The 23,269-nt window shown below is 37.1% G+C and overlaps 1 protein-coding gene across 6 annotated transcripts in view; it reads left to right on the top strand.

Moving 5' to 3' along the window:
• PPP2R2B (protein phosphatase 2 regulatory subunit Bbeta) overlaps positions 1 to 23,269 on the top strand; it is a 476,855-nt gene that overhangs the window by 337,557 nt on the left and 116,029 nt on the right. For all 6 annotated transcript variants that reach the window (XM_051978669.1, XM_051978671.1, XM_051978672.1 and 3 more), the window contains 2 exons: positions 17,903 to 18,000; positions 20,941 to 21,106. In XM_051978669.1, the coding sequence (XP_051834629.1) occupies positions 17,903 to 18,000; positions 20,941 to 21,106 (264 nt within the window). The remainder of the gene's footprint in view (positions 1 to 17,902; positions 18,001 to 20,940; positions 21,107 to 23,269) is intronic.

Below are 23,269 nucleotides of genomic sequence, written 5' to 3'. Positions count from 1 at the left end.
CATGATTTATTGCTTCTCTCCCTCATCCTTTGCTCCCTCATCCATTGGACCAGATACTTTCTCGTCCATTGGATCAGATATTCTCTGACAACCCTTCCACCTCTAAAACTATAATCCTATGAATAAATCTGGCAATGAGCATAGTGCTAATTAAGCTAATTAAGTATTAAAAAGACACCATTAAAGTAAACAATTCAGTGGAATATTTTTTTCAAGATTTGCCATGAAAAATGAGTTTTGAAGTCTGTTTTAGAAGTGATAAAGATGGGAAGAATAAAAGCTATAAAAGGAATGAGTGAAATAAATCTAAGTGGGATGCATTGGTAAGAAGTGAACATTTATTTCTTTTGTTGTTCAGTCATGTCCAACTTTTCATGATCCCCCAGCCCTTCTGTCTTCCACTACCCCTCAAAGTTTGTTGTCCATGAAGTTTTCTTAGTAAAGATGCTGGAGTGATTTGCCATTTCCTTTCCCATTGATTATCTTTTGTCAGAATTCTCCACTATGAGCTGTCTGTCTTGAGTAATCCTGCACAGCATAGCTCATAGTTTTATTGAACTACACAAGCCCTTTTGTCATGACAAGGCAGTGATCCAGTTATTTATTTATTTGCTGATCCCCAGCTCTATTTAAAGACCATTTTTATCAGCTATTTGATGCGCAGTTCTTTAGACCTAGGGATTTTATTCAAGCCTCTGTGCACACTACTGAGGAAAGCGCCTTATAAACAAATTAATATGTATATATGTATGTCTGTATGTATATGAGTTAATAATAGATGAAAATGTGGTTTATTGACAGCTGTCATTTAGGCAAACATTGCTGTGCTCTACTTATTCAATTACAAAGTAGGCATATCAACCAGTGAGTTTTTAATTATACCTCTCTCCAAGACGTAGATTAGCCTGACTAGAATGTCAGTGATGGGAGAGTACACTTGAGTGACCCAAATCATTAGAGAGAGAGTCAGGTTGCAATAAAGAGGTTAGAAATAGGCTCAGAAAGAATAATAATTAGTGAACCAGAAATTTCACATTGCATAAGGACAAAAAGAAGCATATGAAAAGATTAGATGAGTTCATCAAATATTATGTTATGTTATGAAGTAGTAAGAAGATAAAGAGAGCAGAGGAACGGGACAAAAGCAGAGGGTCTAGAGAAGAATTACAAAGGCTTGTTTAATTGAGGGATATAGGTAGTAGATATAGGTAGATAGTGATATAGGGAAACTCATTAGACCATAAGTCAACATGGAAAGGGAAAGAGAACACAATTCTCTGTTAAGTGTTCCAGGGAAGTCATAAAGGAATGAAAAAGGTAGAAAGAAGAGAATGGAAGAGAATAGGAAGAGACCTAAAGAAAGTCAAATAAGTAGGGAATAAAAGAAAATGGAAACAAATGTGATGCTTACAAATGGACAGAAAGAATGATCCTTCAAAATATTTGTGATAAAGAACAGCAGAAAAGTTATTGTAAAAAATCATTTATTTACTCTCAATCACCAAAGACTTATTAAACACTTACTCTGTGCCTATTGGAGTATTATGCGATATGGGAGATATTAAGAAGCACATAAACATGGTTCTTGCCTTTGATGCATTTAATAATCTGCTTGATAGAAATGAAACACCACTATATGCAAGAAAAGATAACTGAAAATCCCTATCAATATGTGTCAGATGAGTGTCATAAAAGCTCAAAAGAAGGAGAAAAACACTATTAGTTGAAGATGGATTTAAAAATCTTCCAGGCAGCTAGATGGCATAGAAGATAGAATACTGGAGGCAGAAAAACTTAAGTTCAAATCTGTCCTCATACACTTATGAAGTTTGTGACCTTGGACAAGTTATTTAACTTTTTTTGTCTTGGTTTGCTCATCTGTAAAATGGGCTAGAGGAGGAAATGGCAAACCACTCCAGTATCTTTACCAAGAAAACCCCAAATGAAGAGAGAAAGAATTGAACACAACTGAATAACAACAAACAATAAAAAGTCCTTCCCAAATAAGTTGGAATTTGAGGAAGGGAATGATGGCAGTTAGAAAGAATTTGAATAAGCAGAAGAGGCATTCTTGGCAGGGGAGATTGGAGGAGCAAAGGCAACTATTTTAAAGACTAGAACCTAGGAAATGAGAAATGTTGGAGTCCACAGAGAAGGAAAGATACCATATTCTGTGAAAATGGAGTGGAGTGATAAAAGTTGGAGTCATCAGTCCCTACTATCTGTTAAAGAACTAGATAGTACATAAAAATTTGTGGGACCTTGAGTCACAAAAGCCCAAGTTTGAATCCTGCCTGAGACTTCCTAGCAATATAACCCTGTGGATAATAGTGATTAAGTGACTATGAGGCTTCTGTGCCTCAGCTTTCTCTTCTCTAATATGGGCAAAAATAGCACTAGGCTGTTGTGAGAATCAAATGAACTAGCATATGTAAAGTATTACGCTAACTGTTAAAAATTCTATTTTGAAGTTCCAAAAAATGTTTATAATCTCAGCACACTTGTAACAGCTGCTCGTTTTATAGCTGTCTGCAGGCTAACAAAGAGACAGGAAAAGTTGAAGTAATCATAAGTAGCTTTCTCTTTACTCATTCAAAAAATATCTATGCATGGCCTTCTGTGTACGGAACTGTGCTGGGTACTTGAGAAAATAAAAAGTTTAGTTAATACTTGGTATTCATCATCATATAGCTAACAATCCAGTAGTTCTCTATAGAATATATATTGACCAAGTTAAATGATTCACATCATTAAAAGGGTTTAAAAGAATTTTTAAACCTGATTTTTATATGATGCTATTCATTTCAGCTAGATAACACAAATCATACTTACAAAAACTATATTTCCTTATTCATTTAATTTTCGATTAACAAGTCTTCTTCCTTTCTCCCTTCCCCACTGGAAACAAAAAAAAAAATCTTTCCTAGAAAATACATGTCATCAAGCAAAATAAATTCTCCCATTGGCCATATCTCATTTTGCACCCTAAGTTCAATAGCAATTCTGTCGGAGGTGGTTAGCATACTCTATCATCAGTTTGCTAGAATAAGATGGCCATTCCATTGATTAGAGACAGTTATCTTTGCAAGTTGTAATACTGTAAACAGTATTGTTATTGTATAAATTGTTTTCCTTTCCCAAAGACTTATCTTTCTCTGTTTTGTTTTGCCCTAATAGATGTAGTCTTAGTGTCCTGGGTCAGTTCAAATGACACATAATTGGAAAATATTTCTCTTTGTATGTAACAGAGCCTTCAAAACAAAGAGAACAAACAATATTGAGTGCTTTTTTAAAGCTGGAAACACTGGCCTTGGAGCAGCAAATCTGAACTATCTCAAGACCAAGTCTACAGCTGCTTCATTCTCTTGATGGGTCCCTTTCTAGACTCCCAAATGGGATTGAAGTCCACCTTGATTACACTGGTCCCTTCCAGCATTATCTCCGCAAGTCACAATCAGAGGATGGAAAGCAGGGAGGGGATTCATGTGCAGGAATTGAGGCTCAGAGGAAAGTATTCCATAAAAGATAACTTCCCAGCATGGGAGAAATACAAATCATCTGGAAGGCCCCGGCAGCATCACTTTGCTCACTTGTCATAATAAATCTTTGACAAGGCAGGATGTAGAATTTTCTTCCCCTTGGCATTTCTGGGTTTTTTTCTCCTGTTGAAAGAAGTAGATAGAGTGATGAGAAAGTCACTTGAGTTGGACTAAGGTGGGGCAGAGAGAGCTTAGGGAAATCAACCTACCCTCACAGAAATGATGTGGATTTATTATCAAATGAAAGAATTCTATTCCTGAGAATCCTCTGCCTGGAAGCAAATATGCAAAAACAGGTCTAGAAGATGGACTGGGAATAAAATAGAAGTCTCTCAACTCTTAGTTCAGAATGTGAATCCTAATGACCACACAGGTTTCAAAAGTGTGCCTTATGTCAAAGGTACTTTTAAAGCAAACTCTTGAACTGCCAGGTGGTTAAGAAATTCCATGAATTCAGAAATGAAGAATAATGTCTTTTGGGAGTAGGAACATCTTACAATGAAAAGAAATTAACTGTTCATTCTTGCTGTTTTCCTGTGTGAAAGAATTACACCTGACTGACCAAAGGGCAGTTCAGTTCTCTGCAACTCACTTTGATGTCTCAGTTGATGGCTGAGTTATAATGCTCCTCATAGTTTTGTTGGACTTCCATCTGAGTTTTCTCCTTTGTTTTGAAGCCTTAGTGTCCTTGGAGATCCTACATGGGAAACAAGGGAGAACAAAATCTCTTTATTTTCCAATAAATCAAATGGGTTATCCAGTATGTATGGATTATAAACTAGCATATGAATCTTAAATATTGTCCCACTATTCCTCCGCTAGCTCACAGGAGTGACCCCGTGAAAATCAATTTCTTCATTTGTAAAATGTGAAGGTTGGACATGATGATCTAAGTTCCTTCAAGCTCTAAGTCTGTCCTGTCACCCTACAATAAACCCAATAAAGACCGGATAGAGGTGATGCTGAGTACCTATGTATATGGATAATCAGTTTTTCAGTTCTTCTAAGGATCTGTGTAGGTACTCTCAAACAGCACAGATCCCAAGTCCTCCACACCTTCAAAGATAGTCTTCATGAATTGCAGTGACCCAAATCTATATCACATCACAGGCTTACCTTCTGATGACAAAACATTCCGTACTCAGCAAGGATGATTCCCAGATATCAGTCCATCACCAAATCAGCCTTAAAGGCTTTCTAGCTTGGTAAAATCGGCCAGAATTTTTGCCTTCCCTATAGAGTCAAAGAGAACCAAAGTAGACCCATACCATATGAAGCATCAGAGCAGGATTGTCATAGAGTTGCAGCAATTCAGGCTTTTTAAAATACGTACATCATCTAGGGAAATGTAGTTTCACAATACTCTAAAAAAAACTTTACATTAAAAATGTTTGACTGAGTCATTAATGACCTATAAAACCTATATCTGATACTTTTGGTTCTAATGTTTTCCACTTGTTTCACTGAGACTTTGAAAAGGCATCAAGTAGTAACCCCTTTTGAGGCATAAATTAACACTTTCATGATGCTGTTTGAATCACTTTAAAAAGGAATGTAATAAAAAATGTAAAAGGAAAAGAAAGTCTTCCGTCAAGCCAAACAGTTTTTCTTCCTTCCCAAACCCTCACTTTCTAACTCATGCTTTAGGCACACTAGTCAAATCACTAACTTTGCTATGGGGAAAAAATGTGTCAAGTGGAAATCAGTCAACAAATTTTTAGCAAGAGCCTATGTGTTCTTGATATGCCAGGATATAAAAAGAAAGGGTAAAGATAGTCCTCCATATTATCGATCTGTGGGGGAGATACATACAAAAATTATACACAGACAAGTTATATATAGAATAAATGGGACATAATCAACAAAAGAAGAATTCCTGTATAAGGAGGAGTTTTAGCTGGGACTTTTAAAAGACCAGGCAGTAGAGATGAGGAGTCCAGGCATGGAGGACAGGCATTGAAAAGTTGAAATATGAAGTATCATGTTTGATGAGTAACAAGAAGTTACTCATGTACAGATGACTCCTAGGTTGTGAGTAAAAGGGACTGGAAGTATGGTGTTGCCCTCTACAGAAATAGGAAAGAGGGTGGGAGAAAGTTTAGGGAGAAAGATAATGGGTTCTATTTTTGACATAGTAAATTTAAAATGTCTACCAGATATTTATTTCAAGATGTCTGAAACATAGTTGGAAAAGAGAAATGGGACATCAGTAAAGAAATTAAGGTGAGACAAGTAGATCAGCATAGAGATGATATTTAAATCCATGGGAGCTAGAGAGGCCAATAAATGAAGTAATATAAAAGGAGAAAAATAAGAGGACAGAACCAAATTCTACAATTAAAGGGCAATCTAGAGGAAGATCCAACAAAGGAGATAGAGGAGTGTCACACAAGAGAATAAGTAGCAGACATGAGATTTAGGTTCTGGTTATCTGATTCCAAATCAAGTGCTCTTTCCTCTAGACCAAAGCTTCTTAAACTGTGCGTCACAACCCAATATGGGACCAGATAATGGAATGTGAAGGCCAAAATTATGATTTATTATCAGTGATTATTTGATTTGTATATCTATTTTATATACCTGGGGATGCATAAAAATTTCTCAGGCAAAAAGGAGTTGTAAGTGGAAAAAGTTTAAGAAGTGCTTCAACTAGACCATACTTCCCTTATTCTTAGTAAGAAACCTTTTTCCTAGTAGAACTTCATTGCTAAGATTTAATTTCCTAAAGCTAGGAAAGCCATCTAATTCAATTGCCTGATTTTGGCTTGCTTAAAATGGCATAAATAGTAGGCGTCAGAGATAGGATTTGAATCTAGGCTCTTTGATCCTAGATGTCTTTCATCTTCACCACTACTGCCTTCCTTCTTTAGCCTACCTGATTCTTCCTTTCTCATCATTTTAAATAATTTCTGAATTCCATATGTACCACTTGGTGCTTTTCAAGAAATCACAGTGATCTATGAGAAATATTCTTTCCTCCCTACTCTCAATTTGGTTTCAACTCAGTAATCCCACCCTCACTCATCATCACCATTGTGAATTTATCCTTGCCCTCTACTCCTAGAATATACTTAACTTTGCTATACATATGATAGACTTACCTTCCATTCATTTGTTTAATATCTGTTGTCAACATATTTTTTCTATGTTCATTTTACTGTTGACTGTCATGAACAATCAGTGCTCAGAAGATAGGAAATTTCCCATGTAATTTATGGTAGCTGTTATTAGACCATACTCAAATAAGTATATAATAGATGTCTTACTAGATATATTTCATTGTAGCTTTGGGTCAATAGGAGCTTTTGTTTTAAAATTTCTTCCCCTTTCTGTATATCTAGAGTTTTCCCAGTTTTGGTAGCAGTTATAGATGCTAAGCATAAGGTTGGATTTCAACAAGAGATTTACAGATTTTATATGGTCCATCCAGTTATTCCTTCCCTTTTTGGGAAAGTTGCTAACAGATGGTCAGCACCTTTATAGCAGATTCTATTATAAACCAGAAGGCTTTGGGAGGATAAAAATGCCGCCATGGAACTTTGTAGGCAAGTCTGGACTGATACAAATTTCCCATTGGATTTTGTTTCCTTGGAAGACATGTAATTTTTTAGACTCTAGCTTTTTGGGCAAGACCTACTTCATCCCATCTGCAGTTAAATTAACTCTGGCTCCATTTGTAGTGGCAAAGTCCAGATCAGCATTGGTGAGCATGTTCTTATGTCTTTCCAAACCTGGTTAGTGCTGGAGAATTCAGTACATATTGAGAAACTATGTGAATATTAATGGGAACGACGTGGAGTCCATTACTCACCTGCCTGCTGCCATCTGGATTGTCACAGCTCAGCAAGCATGGTGGGCTTCCTGCACATTAGGAAAAAAAAGAGATTGAGTCCCAAAGAGTGAATGGCTCTGTCCCTTTGAAGTCATAAAACAATGGATGCTCTGAATAAATTGTAGTTGGCCAGAGGCCCTGGCACTCTAACCTGATAGCCCAGTTTTCACATTTGAATGGTTAAAGGGTAAGATGCCATTATTGTGAGTAGAGAAAAAACACAAACCATTAAAAAACAGCAGGAACTGAGCAGGTGGGGAGAATAATCTGTTACTAAATATGATTGAGTTAAGAGTAAAATGGGTGTCTAGTATTGGAAAGTTTAGAAACGAGGATTAAAATAGGAGTGCCATTTGTTGTCTTGGCACAATAGCATTGGCAAGACTTGAATTTGCTTGGTTGAAGCCAGTGATGTTATAAGACAGTAAGTACCCTGAGGGCAGAATCTTTGTTTTATCCATCTTTGGATCCCCCCAGTGCTTAGCCCTGTAATAAAGCTTCATAAGATTCTGAACACTTTGTTGTTCAATCTTTTGAGTTGTGTCCTATTCTTGTGACCTCATTTGGAGTTTTTGTGGCTGAGATACAGGAGTGGTTTGCCATTTCCTTCTCCAGGTTATTTTACAGATGAGGGAAACTGAGGGAAACAGGGTTAAGTGACTTTCCCAGGGATCACACAGGTAGTAAGTGTCTAGGATTGAACTTTAAACTCAGGTCTTCCTGACTCCAGGTCTGGGATGCTTTTTTTGGGATGCTGCCCTTGATCACCTGACAGAGGCCCCAAATACCCAACCCTTATCAACAACCATGTATTGGACATGAGTGGCCTATAAACACATCAGAATTCTACAATAGGACTTATTTCTTCTCTAAAACCTAACCCTCTCTCCAGTCTTTTTTTTCTGAAGATGTCATAATTCTTCCAGTCTCTTGAGTTTGCAGACTCAGAATTGTCCCCAATTTAGCATTCGTTCTCACCCCATGTATTCAATCACTTGCCAAGTTTCTACTTCCACATCTCAAATCTTTCCCTTCTCCTTACTTATAGAACAATCACTCAGTTTTAAGTCTTAATTACTTCTTACCTCAACCTGTTCAATAATATCCTCATCAATATCCCTACCTTCATATTTTTTCTTCCTCTCAACCCAATCCATCCTCCTTCAAGCTGCTAAAATGATACCCCTACCCTTGCCATTACCTTTCCTCAATAAATTCCACTGGCTTCCTGTTGCCTCTAGGATCAAATACAACCTTCTCTGTCATTCAAAACTCCTCAAAATCTGTCTCCAATCTAACATTATAGGTGTTATATACATCATTTCTTTTCATACACTCAGTAATCCTGCAGAAATGGTCTTTTCCCCCTTTCCTGATTGCCTGCCAGGGCCTTTTTTCCTGTCCTACCCTCCCCATTATCATGTATTGGGGGGAGGAGGGGGTTGTTCTGAATTAGAGCTCAATGAATCTTTTGATTTATCACACGAACACACAACTTACAAGCTGAAGGTCAGTGTCAGTGAGTTTTGGTCCATTTAAACAGCAACATAATGTTCGGGAGGGTTCAAATTAGCTCATCTAATTTTGTCACTTAGGAAGAGATGTAATAATAAAGCCATTTTCCAGTCCTGACCATTTGCAGAAAAGATAAGAATTCTTGGCTCCTAATTAAAGAAGCATATGTTTTCAAACTAAATTTTTACCAGAGAGCAAACAGGGTGTTATGTAGGAATTCAGCAACCAGTAAGCAAGGTGTTAGATCATTCAGGAAGTGATCTTTTTTGTCAGCTTTTTAACAGTGTTATGACCAGGAACATATCTGTCTGCTCATGAATAATTGATGTAGGTATACTAGCTTTAAAAAAAAAAGAAGTTTATTAATAGATGCCTTTTGTTTTTATTATCATGATATATGGAACTTTCCTCACCAGTAGTCCCCTTCTTCTTTACTGAAAAGAGGGAGGTATTTCTTCATCTCTTCTGAGTATAAATAATCATTTTGTTAATCATTGCTAGCAAATAGTCAATAAAAGGAGTAAGTAACACTTTACAATGCCAAAGACCTACTCAGTTCTTGTATGGCCTTGTAAGAGTAAGTGTTCCTGAGGGCGGCAATCAACTCCCTTTGGTTAACAAGTAATGAGAGAATGAATATTATAATGAGAAGTAGATCTATGCTAATAAGGGCCTGGGGGATGTGACTGATTATGTCACTACTTGACTGAAAGATACTACATCAAGCCAGATCACTCTCAGCTTCAGACAATCAATCTCGCCTGCCTCAGTGGAACTCACTAGGTCAGAATTCACTTTAGATTAAATCCTTCATAAGATTTTCTAGTTATAGGGTAGCTAACCCTGAAGTTAGCAGGACCTGAGTTCAAATGTGACTTCAGACACGGAACACTTCCTAGCTGTGTGGCCCTGGGCAAGTCACTTAATCCCAACTGCCTCAGGAAAAAAAAATTTTTTTTTTTTTAGTCAGTTGGGGTAATAATTCCAAGATTTCATTTCATCATCCCCCTACTCTTCGGAGAACTAAACTTCAACCTAATCTTCAAACGAGGAAGGGAAAAAATTCTGGATCTCACAATATTAACAATTGATTATTTAATAATAATCGTTTCTCTCATGAGACAAAATTGAATCTTACAATTATTGAGTTTGATTTTGTTTTAGTGTTTTTGTGATATACAATATTATTATAATTATGTATTGTAACTCTCCTGATTTTACTTACTTTGCAACAGTAAAAACAAATCTCAAATATCTGGATTTTTCATATTTATCATGTCTTGTGATAGAAATAAGGACTGTTTTTATGGATGAGTATAAGGCACTCTCAAAAGAGAAAACTCCACCCAATGCAGATTAATACTTCTTCTGCAATTTATGGTATATAAGAGCTGCCCAAAGCTTTAAGAGCTTAAGTAACTTGCCCAGGATCATAAAATCAGTATCAAAGGTTAGAATCAGACACAGGTTATTGAAACTTGTAGGCTGGTTTCTCTATCCACTGCACTAGGGGTATCAAACTGCTGAATGCTTCAGCAAAACCCCTAAGTGAGGAGGAAACAAGTTCAAAATGTAATTAGGACCTATTTAACAAAAAAAAAAAAAAAAACTGCAATCCAACAAAATTTATGGTTTTCTAAGTCAATATGCAACCCTCAGGGTTCCATTTCCATTTAAAATGGAATCCTATCTTTCCTCATTTCTTAATATGTAACACTCTTTTAAAATTAAAATCATATACCACAATGCTTTTTGTTAAGCATTTGTTTGTGACTTTTTTTTCCCCTTTGGCTTTAACTCCCTTGGGGTATATGCCCAGTAGTGGAATCACTGGGTCAAATTATATGAACAGTTTAGTGACCTTTCTTAATTCCAAATTATTTTCCAGAATCATTAGACCAGTTCACAATTCTATCACCAGTAATTAGCCTTCCTATCTTCTCATCACCCTGGCAACATTGACTATTTCTATCCTTTTTCATCTTAGTCAATTTGCTTGGTGAGAGGATAAATCTGACAGTAATTTTAATTTATATTTTTCTTATTAATAATTAGGAGCAGTCTCTTGCATGATTGTTAATAGTCTGTAATATCTTTTGAAAACTTCCTATCTAATGAGAAAGGGCTCTTTATAGATGTGTTAATTTCCTATGTATCTTAAATAGTAAACTTTTATCAGAAGCAATGGCTTCAATTTTGTTCCCCTTCATTGACAGTTTTCCTCCTTATTCTAGCCATGATGATTTCATTCATATAAAAGCTTTTAAATTTTGTGTAATCAAAATCATCTTTAAAAAAACAAACATGTATGAGTTTTATTTAATTAGGAATTCTCCCTCTATCCATAGCTATGACTTTTTTTCCATTGCTATAACAATTTATTACTTACCTGCAGTGGTTTGGAGAAGCTACAGTTAGCTTAGGTAAAGAGATTCCTCATAATTTCTCAAAGTATAAAAACTGATTAATTCAGTTAAATTCATCAAGCATGTTTTAAGCACTTATTGCATATGCTAAGCTAGACTCTAGCAATACAATGAGGAAACAAAAAATCATCTCCACCCCTCACAGAGTTTATATTCTCTTAGAAGGATATAACATTGACAAAGATAAATAAACACAACTTTTTAGGCTGTACTTCTGACTTCCTTTACCATGCCCCAGCTCTTTATTCCTGAAGATCTTTCTAGCCTCAAAATTCACACTTTGGAACTATCTTCCACCATGTGGTCTTTCCCTCTGATTGAATGGCTCCTTCTAGAGTTTTCATTTGAAGAATGCACCAAGGCCTGCCATGGCTCATTTCTCTTCAGTCTGTTCCAGATTTTCTCTGCATTTCCCCTAAATATTCCTAATCTGAGTATCTTTGTCCCCTCTTTCCTTTTCAGATTTCTTTTCTATACCAGCCTTCAGAAAACTTACTGTCCAATGGTAAAAACTAATAAAAACAATGGGCATATCTAATATTAGAATGTAAGTTCCTTGAGGGTAGGAACTGTCTTTCTTTCTATTTGTATTTCCAGTGATTGGCACATAATAATTGCATATTAAACAGTAGTTGATTGACTGGACATGGCAAACCACTGCAACATCTCTGCCAAGAAAATACCAAATAGGGTTAGACATAAATGAAAAACATTAGAACAATAAAAAAAAGTTCATGGTTATTTTGCAGGACCCTGGAGATAGTAGTAACTTTAAAATATTAAGGAGAAAATCATGGGAATTTGTAAAAATTCTGAGAAAAAGCAATTAAAATAGTGCCCTTATCTAGAAGAAGTATCCCTAATTCTTTCAGACAATCTTTGTATAGCATAGTATCAAGCCTTTCTAGAAATGGATAAAAATCCAGATGTGTTGTGAGAAGTGCAGAATCTTGTCGCTTTCTTTCCTCTGTACACAATAATTCTGTGTACCTTCCTATTCTGGATAGATGAACTACTATCAAGCACATGAAGTAGAGTAATGAGATAGAAGGCTGAATTGGTAAATGGAAGCAGATGGTCGAGGGCCTTGAAAACCAGCTGAAGAAGATGGAATTTTATCCCTTGCAAAGTGCACTGAAAGCGTGTGCTCCTTCTTCAAGCTACTTTTCTCTGCTTTGTGTGCCCTAGCTAGGACACGTCCTGTTCTAGAACAACCCAGTTTTTTGCAAGGGGCTGAACCTAACCATTGTTTGACCAGGTGCAAGCCATGGAAAAAGCTCCTTGGCTCCTTCCTCTCTGGCTCAGCCTCCTCAGAAGGGAACACCCGTCTCTGGGGATCTAAATTTACCTAGTTGCAGCCCACACAGACCTAGTGCTATATCATTAACATTGCTGCTGAATAAAGGCAGAATTCTGAAACTGTTATTAACTAGATTCTTTAGCATAAAGTCTTGCATGTGATCTCACTAACCCTCCCCTACCCACCCCCCCATCTTCGATCATCGCTGAATTCTTGTCCCTTAATCTGGGGGCGATGAGGTTTCAGGTGGTTTGAAAACTGTGATACAGTCTGCTGTACTTGTTTGGAAGTTGGAAAGGGAAAGAAAAGGTTACATCTATCTTTGGTTTCTCTATTAAGGCAGGAAATTTTCATGAAAACAAAGTATTGGCAATACCTCCTAAGTCCTAAAAGCCCTTTGAACTGTGCTAGATAAAAGCAAATGCTGGTTGTGCTTTTATGGCTCTATTAGAACATGTCCAGTGCCTTTCTTCCAAGCATCTCTGGACCTACCAATGGCAAATGCTTAACCTCATTTTCCCTCCCCTTGGAGAGTGAGGGAAGCATAAAGGTAAATAAAGTTGAACAGGAGAAACTTTTTTGTTTAATTTACCTGTGTGATCATCGGCAAGTGACCACCTCTTTCTGGGCTTTAGGTTCCTTATTCAATTTAACAAACATACACTAAGTGTGTGTAAGTCACTGATCCAGACAGTGGAGACATAATTGTCCCAGCCTTCAGAGAACTTGTCTATTGGTAAAAACTAATAAAAATAATGGACATATATAAAACACATTAAAGATTCCACTTCCACTTCACATATATGCTCATTGGTCCTCAGTAAGAGGCAGGCAGTAGGGATTATTCTCGCCATTTCACAGAGGGAAAAATGGAGGTTTAGAGTTCCTATGGGGATACAACTGATTGTGAGAGAGATGTTGAAATGAAAGCCTCTGTCGGCTCATCTCTAATATGATCAGTATACATTGTCTCCTCAGAGGGATTTTGTGAAAAAGGAGAAATAGGATTGGCGATCTCCCCAGTCCCTTCCGACTCTGAATCCAGTCACTCGAGCATCTTGCTGAAGTTGACTGGTCCTCCTAGATCGATCACTTCAGTCACCATACGGGACTGAGTCTCTGTGATTTCTTTCTGGGGACTGATGACGTCCTCTCCTACTCCCCTCCTACTTTACAAAGAGCAGGACAGCACCTTTGCCAGGTGAACACGGCTGTGATGGATAAAACGCAGCATGATCACCTGTAGGATAAAATCTTCATCTCATGCAAGAGGCATAGAAGATGTCAGAGCTGAAAGAGCAGAGCCTGAGGTTTGCTTGTGACATTTATTGTTTGTTTGTCTTTCATTCTCAAAGAGGACCAGTGACATCACAGAGATGATGTCATGGCTTGCAAGTGAATTGGATTTAGGTGGGGGAGGGCTCCCGCAGAGCCATCTGAGTCCAATGGCAATTTGTAGATTTGGATGCCTGGAAGTAATATTTATTGTACTAACTGCACAACCTTAGGCAAACTACTTAAATTATAAGGAAGAAATACAAGCAGCATGAACAAGGAATAAATGCATTTTATGTGCCAGGAACTGTGCTAAGTGCTAATTTGTTCCTCACAAAAACCCTGGAAAGTAGATGTTATAATTATCTTTATTTTACATTTGAGGAAACTAAGGCAGGAAGCTTTTAAGTGAAATTTGCCCAGCATTGCACTTCTAGTAAGGGTCTGAGACCAGATTTGAATTCCAATCTTTGTGACTCCAAGCCCAGAGATCTATTTACTGCACTATCCTACAATTAGAGCATTGTATTCGGTCATCTACTAAGACCTCTTCCAGCTGGGACATTCCGTGATAATTATGAACCAAGGGCCCATGGGTAAGCCATATCTCCTCTCTGAACCTCAGTTTACTCATCTGTATAATTGTATAATTCCCTTGCTTATTTTTCAGGGTCATTGCAAAGAAAACACTGTTGTAAACTATAAAGTGCTAGTGTCATCATTATTGTTATTTGTATTATTAATTAGTTAATATTAATTATAAGATACAGATATAAAGTGTCAGGTTCTACATATTCTGGCTGGATTCAACAGTGTTGGCCTAGTAGCTTTTCATCTCTCTGTTTCTGTCTCTGTGTGTTTCTGTCTCTCATTTTCTCATCTCTGCCTCTGTCTGTCTCTGTCTCTCTGTCTCTTTCTGTGTCTGTCTCTGTATGTACATTTCTCTTATTTTCTCTTCTCTCTCTGTTTCTGTGTGTGTGTGTGTGTGTGTGTGTGTGTGTGTCTGTCTGTTGTTTGTGTGTCTTTGTCTCTCATCTTCTCTCTTTCTGTGTGTGTGTCTCTCTCTCCCTCCCAAAGATAGGAATAACTAAGAGTAACATAGCCACCCATTTTCTTTTTCCATTAAAATACTTATTATTGTTGTTCAGTTGTTTTTTCAGTCATGTCTGTCTCTTTGTGACACCATTTGGAGTTTTCTTGGCAAAGATACTGGAGTTTTTTTGTTTTTTTGTTTTTTGCCATTTCCTTCTCCAGCTCATTTTAAAGATGAAAAAACTGTGGCAAATAGGGTTGAGTGACTTGCTCAGGGTCATACAGCTAGTAAGAGGCTGGATTTGAACTCAGTTCTTCCTAATTACAAGCCTGGTGTTCTGTTCCCTGCACCACCTAGCTGCCTCTTAGAACTTCTAGCTCCTTCAAATTTCAGCTCATTTGGAACTTTTTGCATGTAACCTTTCCTGAAGCTTCAGGACCTTATTTTTATTTTTATTTTTTTTTGTTAAGGCCATGTTAAGGTTAAGTGACTTGCCCAGGATCACACAGCCAGGAAGTGTTAAGTGTCTGAGACCAGATTTGAACTTAGATCCTCCTGACTTCGGGGCTGGTGCTCTATCCACTGTGCCATGTAGCTGCCCCAGTATCTTATTTTTAGTTTGCATACATAGACATACTGTTGTATTTATATGTATATATACATATGTGTGTGTGTGTGTATATATATATATATATATAATTACTGTATATATATGTATTATGTATATACTATTATTATAGATTATATTAATAATTAATAACATTAATAACTTATAAAATGATAGCAGCTAATGTTTATCTAGCACTTATTATATGCCAGACATTATGCTAAGTGCCTTATAATTATGTCATTTGTTCCTCACAATAACCCTACAATGGGGCATCTCAATAGCACAGTGGATACAGAACAAACCCTAGAGTCTAGAGGACCTGAATTCAAATGTGACCAGAGACTCTTAACATGTTTTTAGCTGGGTGACCCGGGGCAAGTCATTTAATCCCAATTGGGATTATTATCACCATTTCACAGAAGAGAAAACTGAGATAAACAGGGATTAAGTGACTTGCCCGTGGTCACACAGCTATTTGGATTTGAACTCAGATCTTCATGACTCCAGACCCAAGTTCTTTTCTCTGTTTCACCTAGTGGCCACTACTAGGCTTTGCACATTTGGTTGAATAGTTGATGAATTAAATATGGACAAATCATTCTTCCTCTCCCCCAAAATACAAAAACTTTTTTATATACATGCTAAAGCATTTGAATAAAGAGTAGAATTTGTAACCTGAATTATTCAGTTAGTTCACCTAGTGTGTTCATTCACATTGTACTATGTAGTGATCAGCACTGGAAATAAGAGACAGAAAAGAGTCCTTCCCTTCAAGGACCTTACATTCTACTTACATTGTTCCGTCAATCATCTCTTTTTTCTACTTTATATTTCTATTACAGACAAAGCCATCTGGGGTACTGGAGGGCTGGGTTCCCATCTTTCCTGTTTGATCTTTTAAAAAAAAATTCATTGGCATTCTCAGTTGCAATTGTTGGAGCCTGAAAGGAAAATAAATGCCGGGGAATTAAACGCTGACATTTTTTCTAAAAATAGTCCTAATAAATCCAATCATAGGTAATTTACCTGTTCTCTTTCCTCCAGGGGTAACCAGCCTTGAATAAAGGCCCTGCGGCCTGGCCTTCCTCATGCAATTATCTGTGATCTAAGTTCGTGGTGATTTCTCAGTTTAGAAATAACATGAGTACAAATTGCCCTCATTCCCTTCTGCCCACATGACCCTGTTTCCATGCAGTGTTCCCTCTGGAAATTAGATTAAGCCATGCCATTCTAGAGAATGAAAGTGGAGTAACAAGGAAAAGAGCCAGCAGGGAAGGAATGGGACTGGGCTGGTCTGATTCTTTCTAATTCTAGGCAAAAGGAATTTGCTCCCTATCTTCCTTTCTCTTTTCTTTTCTTTTCTTTCCTTTCCTTTCCTTTGTTTCTTTTTTTTCTTCCCTCCTTCTTCCCTTTTTTCCTCCCTCCCTCCCTTTCTTTTTTCTTCCCTCCCTCCTCCTTCCTTCCTTCCTTTCTTCCTTCCTGTTTCTTTCTTTCCTCCTTCTCTGTTTCTTTCTTTTCTCCCTCCCTTCCTTCCTTTCTTCCTTCTCTCCCTTCCTTCCTTTCTTCTTTCTCTCCCTTCCTTCTTTTCTTCCTTCCTTCCCTTTCTTTTTTCCTTCCTTCCCTTTCTTCTTTTATTCCATCCTTCCTTTCTTCTTTTCTTTCCTTCCTTCACCTCACCCTGATTTCTTCCTCTTATTTACTTGAACAACAAGGCCTGTAAGATAAAATAATTCTTGCTATTTGGCCTCTCTCATGCAGACAGTTCAAAACTACAAATGGAGGCAGCCATAGTAAAAAGGTCTGGAAGTCAGAGAAGTTCAGTTTGCTATTAAATTAAATGGGCTGAGTTTTAATTTCTTCATCTGTAAAACGAAAAGGTTAAATATGATAACTTCTGAGAATCCTTCTAGCTTTATTTATGATGCTATGAATTAGGGTTTGCATTTTCCCCCTTAAAGTTTTCTAAAGAAGGATGAGAAAAAATGCAAAGAGCTGTGCCAGTGAAGGATCTGTGAATTCTATTGCTCTCAATGGCCACCAAACATTTGAAAAGAAAATTGTTATTTCTTTGAACCATAAAGAAATTCATTTTTCTTGTGCATATCAACAGGGAATGAAAATGCTTTCACTTTTGTTCCCTTCAAATCCCTCCAGAAGCTGCTGGGCTGGGCTGGGCTGGCTAGCATCTAGAAAATTTACATTCCCAAGTGCCATTAATGTTGGCATTTAAAAGACCTATATGAGAATCTTATAAATTCCACTGGAGAGGCAAAGTCTCATTCCTTAAATGCATTGAAAAGTATGGCTATTATCTACCCATGGAAAAAAAAAGTCTGCAGTTACTTAAATTGCCTTTGTCTTCTTCTTTTCAGCTGACATTATCTCTACGGTAGAATTCAACCACACAGGAGAATTACTAGCGACAGGGGACAAGGGGGGTCGGGTTGTAATATTTCAACGAGAGCAGGAGGTAAGTGGGAGTGAATGCAAAATGCCTGTTTTTTTTTTTTTTTTCCTCTTTCCTTTTTAAAGGAAGCTTCCCGCTGTTCCTTAATCCTGACGTGTCACTCTCAGACCTGGCTCTTTCCTAGCAAACTAAAAAGTGCCCCCAAAATCATTAGCATCCACAGTTCCACATTCCTGCTTTTAAAAACCACCTGAAAAGGCTGTATTTTCTGAGTGCCACCTTATCTTTCCTGGCTTTGCGGGATCCACAAAGACTGCAGAATTCTAAAGGGGCATGGGGGCCACCCTTGGCTCATTCTGAATTACCTTTGTTCTCTGAGCTACCAAAATTCCATCTCACTTGGTTTCAGATATGGCTGGTATACAAAAATATAGGGGCATTTGCCAATAGATGTGGGGAGGGCAGTTAGGGTCAGGGGAGAAGAAAGGGATTGCCGGCTAGTTCTGCTGAAGAGGGTACCCAAGAAAAGGAATTGCCCAAAGTGACTTGTGGGAAAATACCAACTTTGAAAAGAAAGCCTGTGTCTCTTTGCAGACCGCAGTTCTAATTCAAAAGGGTCAAGGAAGAGATCGGTTAGTAAATAGCCTCTTGCTTCCCATGGCTTGAGTTGAACCCATTATGGCTTCTGTTGCTTTTAAGGAATGATTTGGTTGCCATCTGCCTCTGTTCTCCTAACCTAGAACCACAGACTTTGATGTATGAGGGATCTTTCACTGAGAGTTCTACTGAAAGCCAGTCTGCACCTTCTGGGGCTCTCCCATATGTCCTCGCTTTCCCCACTTGGTAGTGCCAGAAATCTGCCAACCACTTCGGGATCCTAGAGAGGAGAATAATGTAGCTAAAGAATATTTTGCATAAGGCCTCCTTACCAATTTAAAAGCTGCTCTGAGCTGGAAAGCCATTAAGGTTGCAACTACTGTGGAAAAAGGAAAGCCTCATTTAGAGGTGATATATTTGGTAATTGTGCATTATTTGCAATTAATTTTATAAGACCTCCAAAAACCCTAGGGGATTTTATATAAATTCAAGTGTTCTGAATTAAATCAAGCACCCAGCATATTCTATTGGCCCAAGAAGCACTAAAATGGGGTTGGCAAGTGAAAATTAATAGCCCTTTGTGACCTGGAATTTTTCCTACATTTCCAAAGCTGTCTGGTGCTAATTGGTCTGGCACATACTACACACACTTGACAGTCTGATTTGGATGGTAGCAAATCAGCAATCTTAGAAATTTATTTTTAAGGTAGACCGGCTTTTCTTGTGGCAGCCAGGATAATGGCCAAAACCTCCACAAACCTATTTTTAATCTTCATTTGCAAAATTTTAAAAAAGTTTGATTTATAATGAAATCAAAGAATAGTATAGCTGCTGCTTAATATAAATTACCTAAGTCAGATAGGGCCAGTGATGATATTTTATTTTTCTTTATTATTTCTATATTTTACTTTATCTCACATTTTCTTAGCTATTTTTGCCTATTTTAATTTATTTAAATTTAGGGAATCGGGCTCATTAGAAAAATGAAAAGGTTTTTTTTTAAGGCATAGTATTTTTGTTCCACAAAATTTCAATGCAGATAAATAACATGCAATTAATTAGTTTAGTTTTGTAAAGAGCCCTAAAGATAAAAAAAAGAACTATATAAGCAGCAAGGAGGAGAAATATTTCCATGTGATAATTATCCAGGGTCAGGTTCTCATCCTAATCCAGTGAATCTTACACTGAAATTCATTCTCTCACAGACTCACTTAGAAAGAACCTTTCTACCTTCCTTCTCCCCCTCCCCCACTCAACTATACATTTTTCAGTGTCAGTAGAGGAATGTAGTTTAATGCTTGTGGACAAGGGACTGGTCTGCCCTTCTCTTCAGGCTTCCAAAGTCACTGTCAGATTCCTGGCACTAGTAAATGGGGAAAGCAAGGAAATATGGGAGAGCCACAGAGAGTGTAGATTGGTTTCCTAGAAGCTTCCCTACAAGCCATTCATCCTGTCCAATTGGAGTCCAATTGGTTTAGATTTCAGTTAAGATGTCCATAAGCTTTAGAGTTGGAAGGAACCAACCCCATTCAGACCAATTCAACCTTTGTTTTTTTAAAGCCCAGAACCTAACTAATTTGTCCAGTGTCACATGGTGAACAAATAAATTTATTATTTTATTTATTTATTATTTATAAACAAATAAATATCATAGCCAAGATTTAAATCTGGTTGCTTTTTTCATTTTTATGTGCTCAAACATAAATACATAGAAACTAACATTTTATTCAAAAAGTTTTCAAGACTAATACTTGTACAACCTAAGTTTGAGTTTTTGAGCCCAAATTAAAAAAAAAAAAAAAAAACATCAAAAATCTTTTGGAAATGCTCAAAAATATAGGTGGTACTTGGACCTCTTTGATTTGGTTGTTCCCTCCAAAGTAAGCACATGGCAAACCCATCCCTTTCTTGCCACCCAGTATGACTCATGCTTGTGAGAATCTATGTCACCTTTTTGGTATAGAGGAAAGAGAGACTTCCTCAATTTCACCTGAGAGTGCTTAGTATGTGCCTGGCACATAGTAGGTATTTTTTAAAAGATTGTTGCCTGACTAAAGTGGTAAAAATATACATTTGTTAATTTTTTAGAATGTAATTCCCAAATTCTTAAACCAAGTTTTTTGTTTGTTCACTGCTTTCCTTTATTTCCTCTTCCCACACTTAATTTTCTCTTCAACCCCTTCACCCATCATTAATTTGGCATCTACTGTATACTCTGAACTAATATCAGGTGCCAAGGGGGAGACAAAAGTAATCTTTTCTTCATCCATGTAAGTCTGAATGGCTTTGCCTATAGCTCCAGGTATCTTGTATCTCCTTGTCATATCTGTTAGAGAAGAAAATCATTACACATGTGTTGTTGTCTTACTTTTAAAAAAAATCTCTTTTGTGTTTCTCTACAAACAGAGTAAAAATCAGCTTCATCGAAGGGGTGAATACAATGTTTACAGCACATTCCAGAGCCATGAGCCCGAATTCGATTACCTGAAGAGTTTAGAGATTGAAGAAAAGATTAATAAGATCAGATGGCTTCCGCAGCAGAATGCAGCCTACTTTCTTCTTTCCACTAATGGTATGCAGTCATTATATCCAATACAGGTGTAACACTTTAAGGCTAACTAAGCACTTTTCCCCCCAAAGCCCTGTGAGGTGGGTCGTATAAGCATTATGACTCTCATTTTGGAGTGAGAAAATTGGGGTCTTAAAAGTTAAATGACGCCTATCATTGTACCACAGGCCTCTGTTGGAATTTGAGATTTCCAGGTTTCCTCACGCCAAGGCCAGTATTCTTTCTACTGCACGTAGTCTCAGAGACAGCTTATTTGGTGAATATAAAATATATAGACCGAACAATTCCAGCTAAACTACATATGTACTTGGAGACTTGTCTAAATCAATTATATTTATCAATCCATCCAAGGAGAATAGCCACATTTCCTCTCCTACCTACTTACTGCCTCTCATCCCACTGTACAGACAAAGATTTTTTCGCTGGAATTCTGACAATGGGCTCTACGAAGATTAGATATTCCTGCCATAGACACATCATACCCAGTGTATTAATGGGTCAATGTTTCTTCTGGGCAGTAAGGTCATCTTCTTATCATCTCTTCCATTTTTGTTGAGTAATCTCATTAGAACCAGTGATCCAACCCAAAGAGACAAAATTCTTCATCTTCACTTTCTCTGTACCTTTCCTACCAATGATTCACTCAAGGGAAATTGATACCATTTGTTCCAACAGAGAAAATGCAAGGAAACCTGTGTTTTTAGAATGGAGGCAAATCAATGAGGCATGTTTATTGAGTGCGTGCCCCTAGCAGAGTGAGGTGCACAAAATTGTTAGTCCCTGTGGGAAACCCACTCCCCAGGAGTACGTGTAGTCTGGACTTAGAGGCAGTATACACATCATGAAATAACTAGAGAACAAAATGGCATGTAATGCAAGGCCAGTTGTGTAGCACAAGGAGTCAGAAGTAAGACAACACATGAAATTAAAGTTTTCCTGAGAAAACAAATTAAACCTACAGCTATCAATTGGGTCCTTTATATAAGCATTGTCTCTGGGATGGATCTATTTTTAATGTGTCAGAAAATTTTCATATTTATTGAATTCTTCCTTTATCCTTTCTAGTCTCAACCCTTAATAACAACCAAGTGTCATATGGATTTTTATTTTTTTAATAATTATAACTTTTAAATTATAAATAATTATAATTTAATAATAATATACCACGTCTGGGTAATTTTTCACAACATTATCCCTTGCACTCACTTCTGTTCTGACTTTTCCCCTCCCTCCCTCCACCCCTTCTCCCAGGTGGCAAGCATTCCCATACATGTTAAATGTCACAGTCATATGGATTTTTAAATCCACCAATAACAAACTGAAGCAATTAGGACTATCAAAAAGGCTAAAAAATTACTGTCTTGGGAAAAATGTGTATATGTGTTGTATATGTATCTGAACATATAATATATACATGTGCATATATATACACGTATACATTTGTTGTAGGTACATGCTGTGCATATATATAGATTATATATATATATATATATATATATATATGTATGTATGTATGTATACACACATACACATAACCCATTGTGATGCACACCAGTAGGCTGCAATCTATTTCAATGAAATTAGAAATTATATTGGCACATTATGTAAGTAATGTATTATGGAGAAAAAAATGCAATAGGCATTTGAGAAGAGTGGCAGCAAAAGGCAGGTCAATACCCTCAAAATATAAAAATGTAAAAACAAAATATAAAAAAGACACTCTCTGGTGATCTTTAGCACTTTAGATGGACCATCAATGGGTTAATTCATGGAAGAACGTGGAAAAGAATCTTACAAGATGAGAAGGCATGGATACCTGCCCCATTGAAGAAAATACTTAACATTAGTAGTGACATGTCAGATCCATTAAAGTGTAGATATATGTACACAGGCGTGTGTGTGTGTATAGGACAAATATAATTAGGTCTTTTCTGCTCTTTTGAAACCTGGGTAATTTAATTCTTCCCTTTGACTCCATTTGTTGCTTTGCTTACCTTTTGGGATCCTGCTTTTTTGGAGGCAAAACTGCAGCTGATTTCTTTTTCCACTAAACCTTCTAGTCCAAGAGATCTTGGAATGTGAGCCTGGTTTCTCAGGATGAATGAGACTTCATATGAATGTGACTTAATTACTTTAGGAAGAGAAAAATAGCAAATTATCTTCTAT

The sequence above is a fragment of the Antechinus flavipes genome, chromosome 2, assembly GCF_016432865.1.
Source record: "Antechinus flavipes isolate AdamAnt ecotype Samford, QLD, Australia chromosome 2, AdamAnt_v2, whole genome shotgun sequence".
NCBI classification, from domain to species: Eukaryota; Metazoa; Chordata; class Mammalia; order Dasyuromorphia; family Dasyuridae; genus Antechinus; species Antechinus flavipes.
Note: the sequence above shows the minus strand (reverse complement) of the source record. Positions and strands in the feature narration are given on the sequence as shown.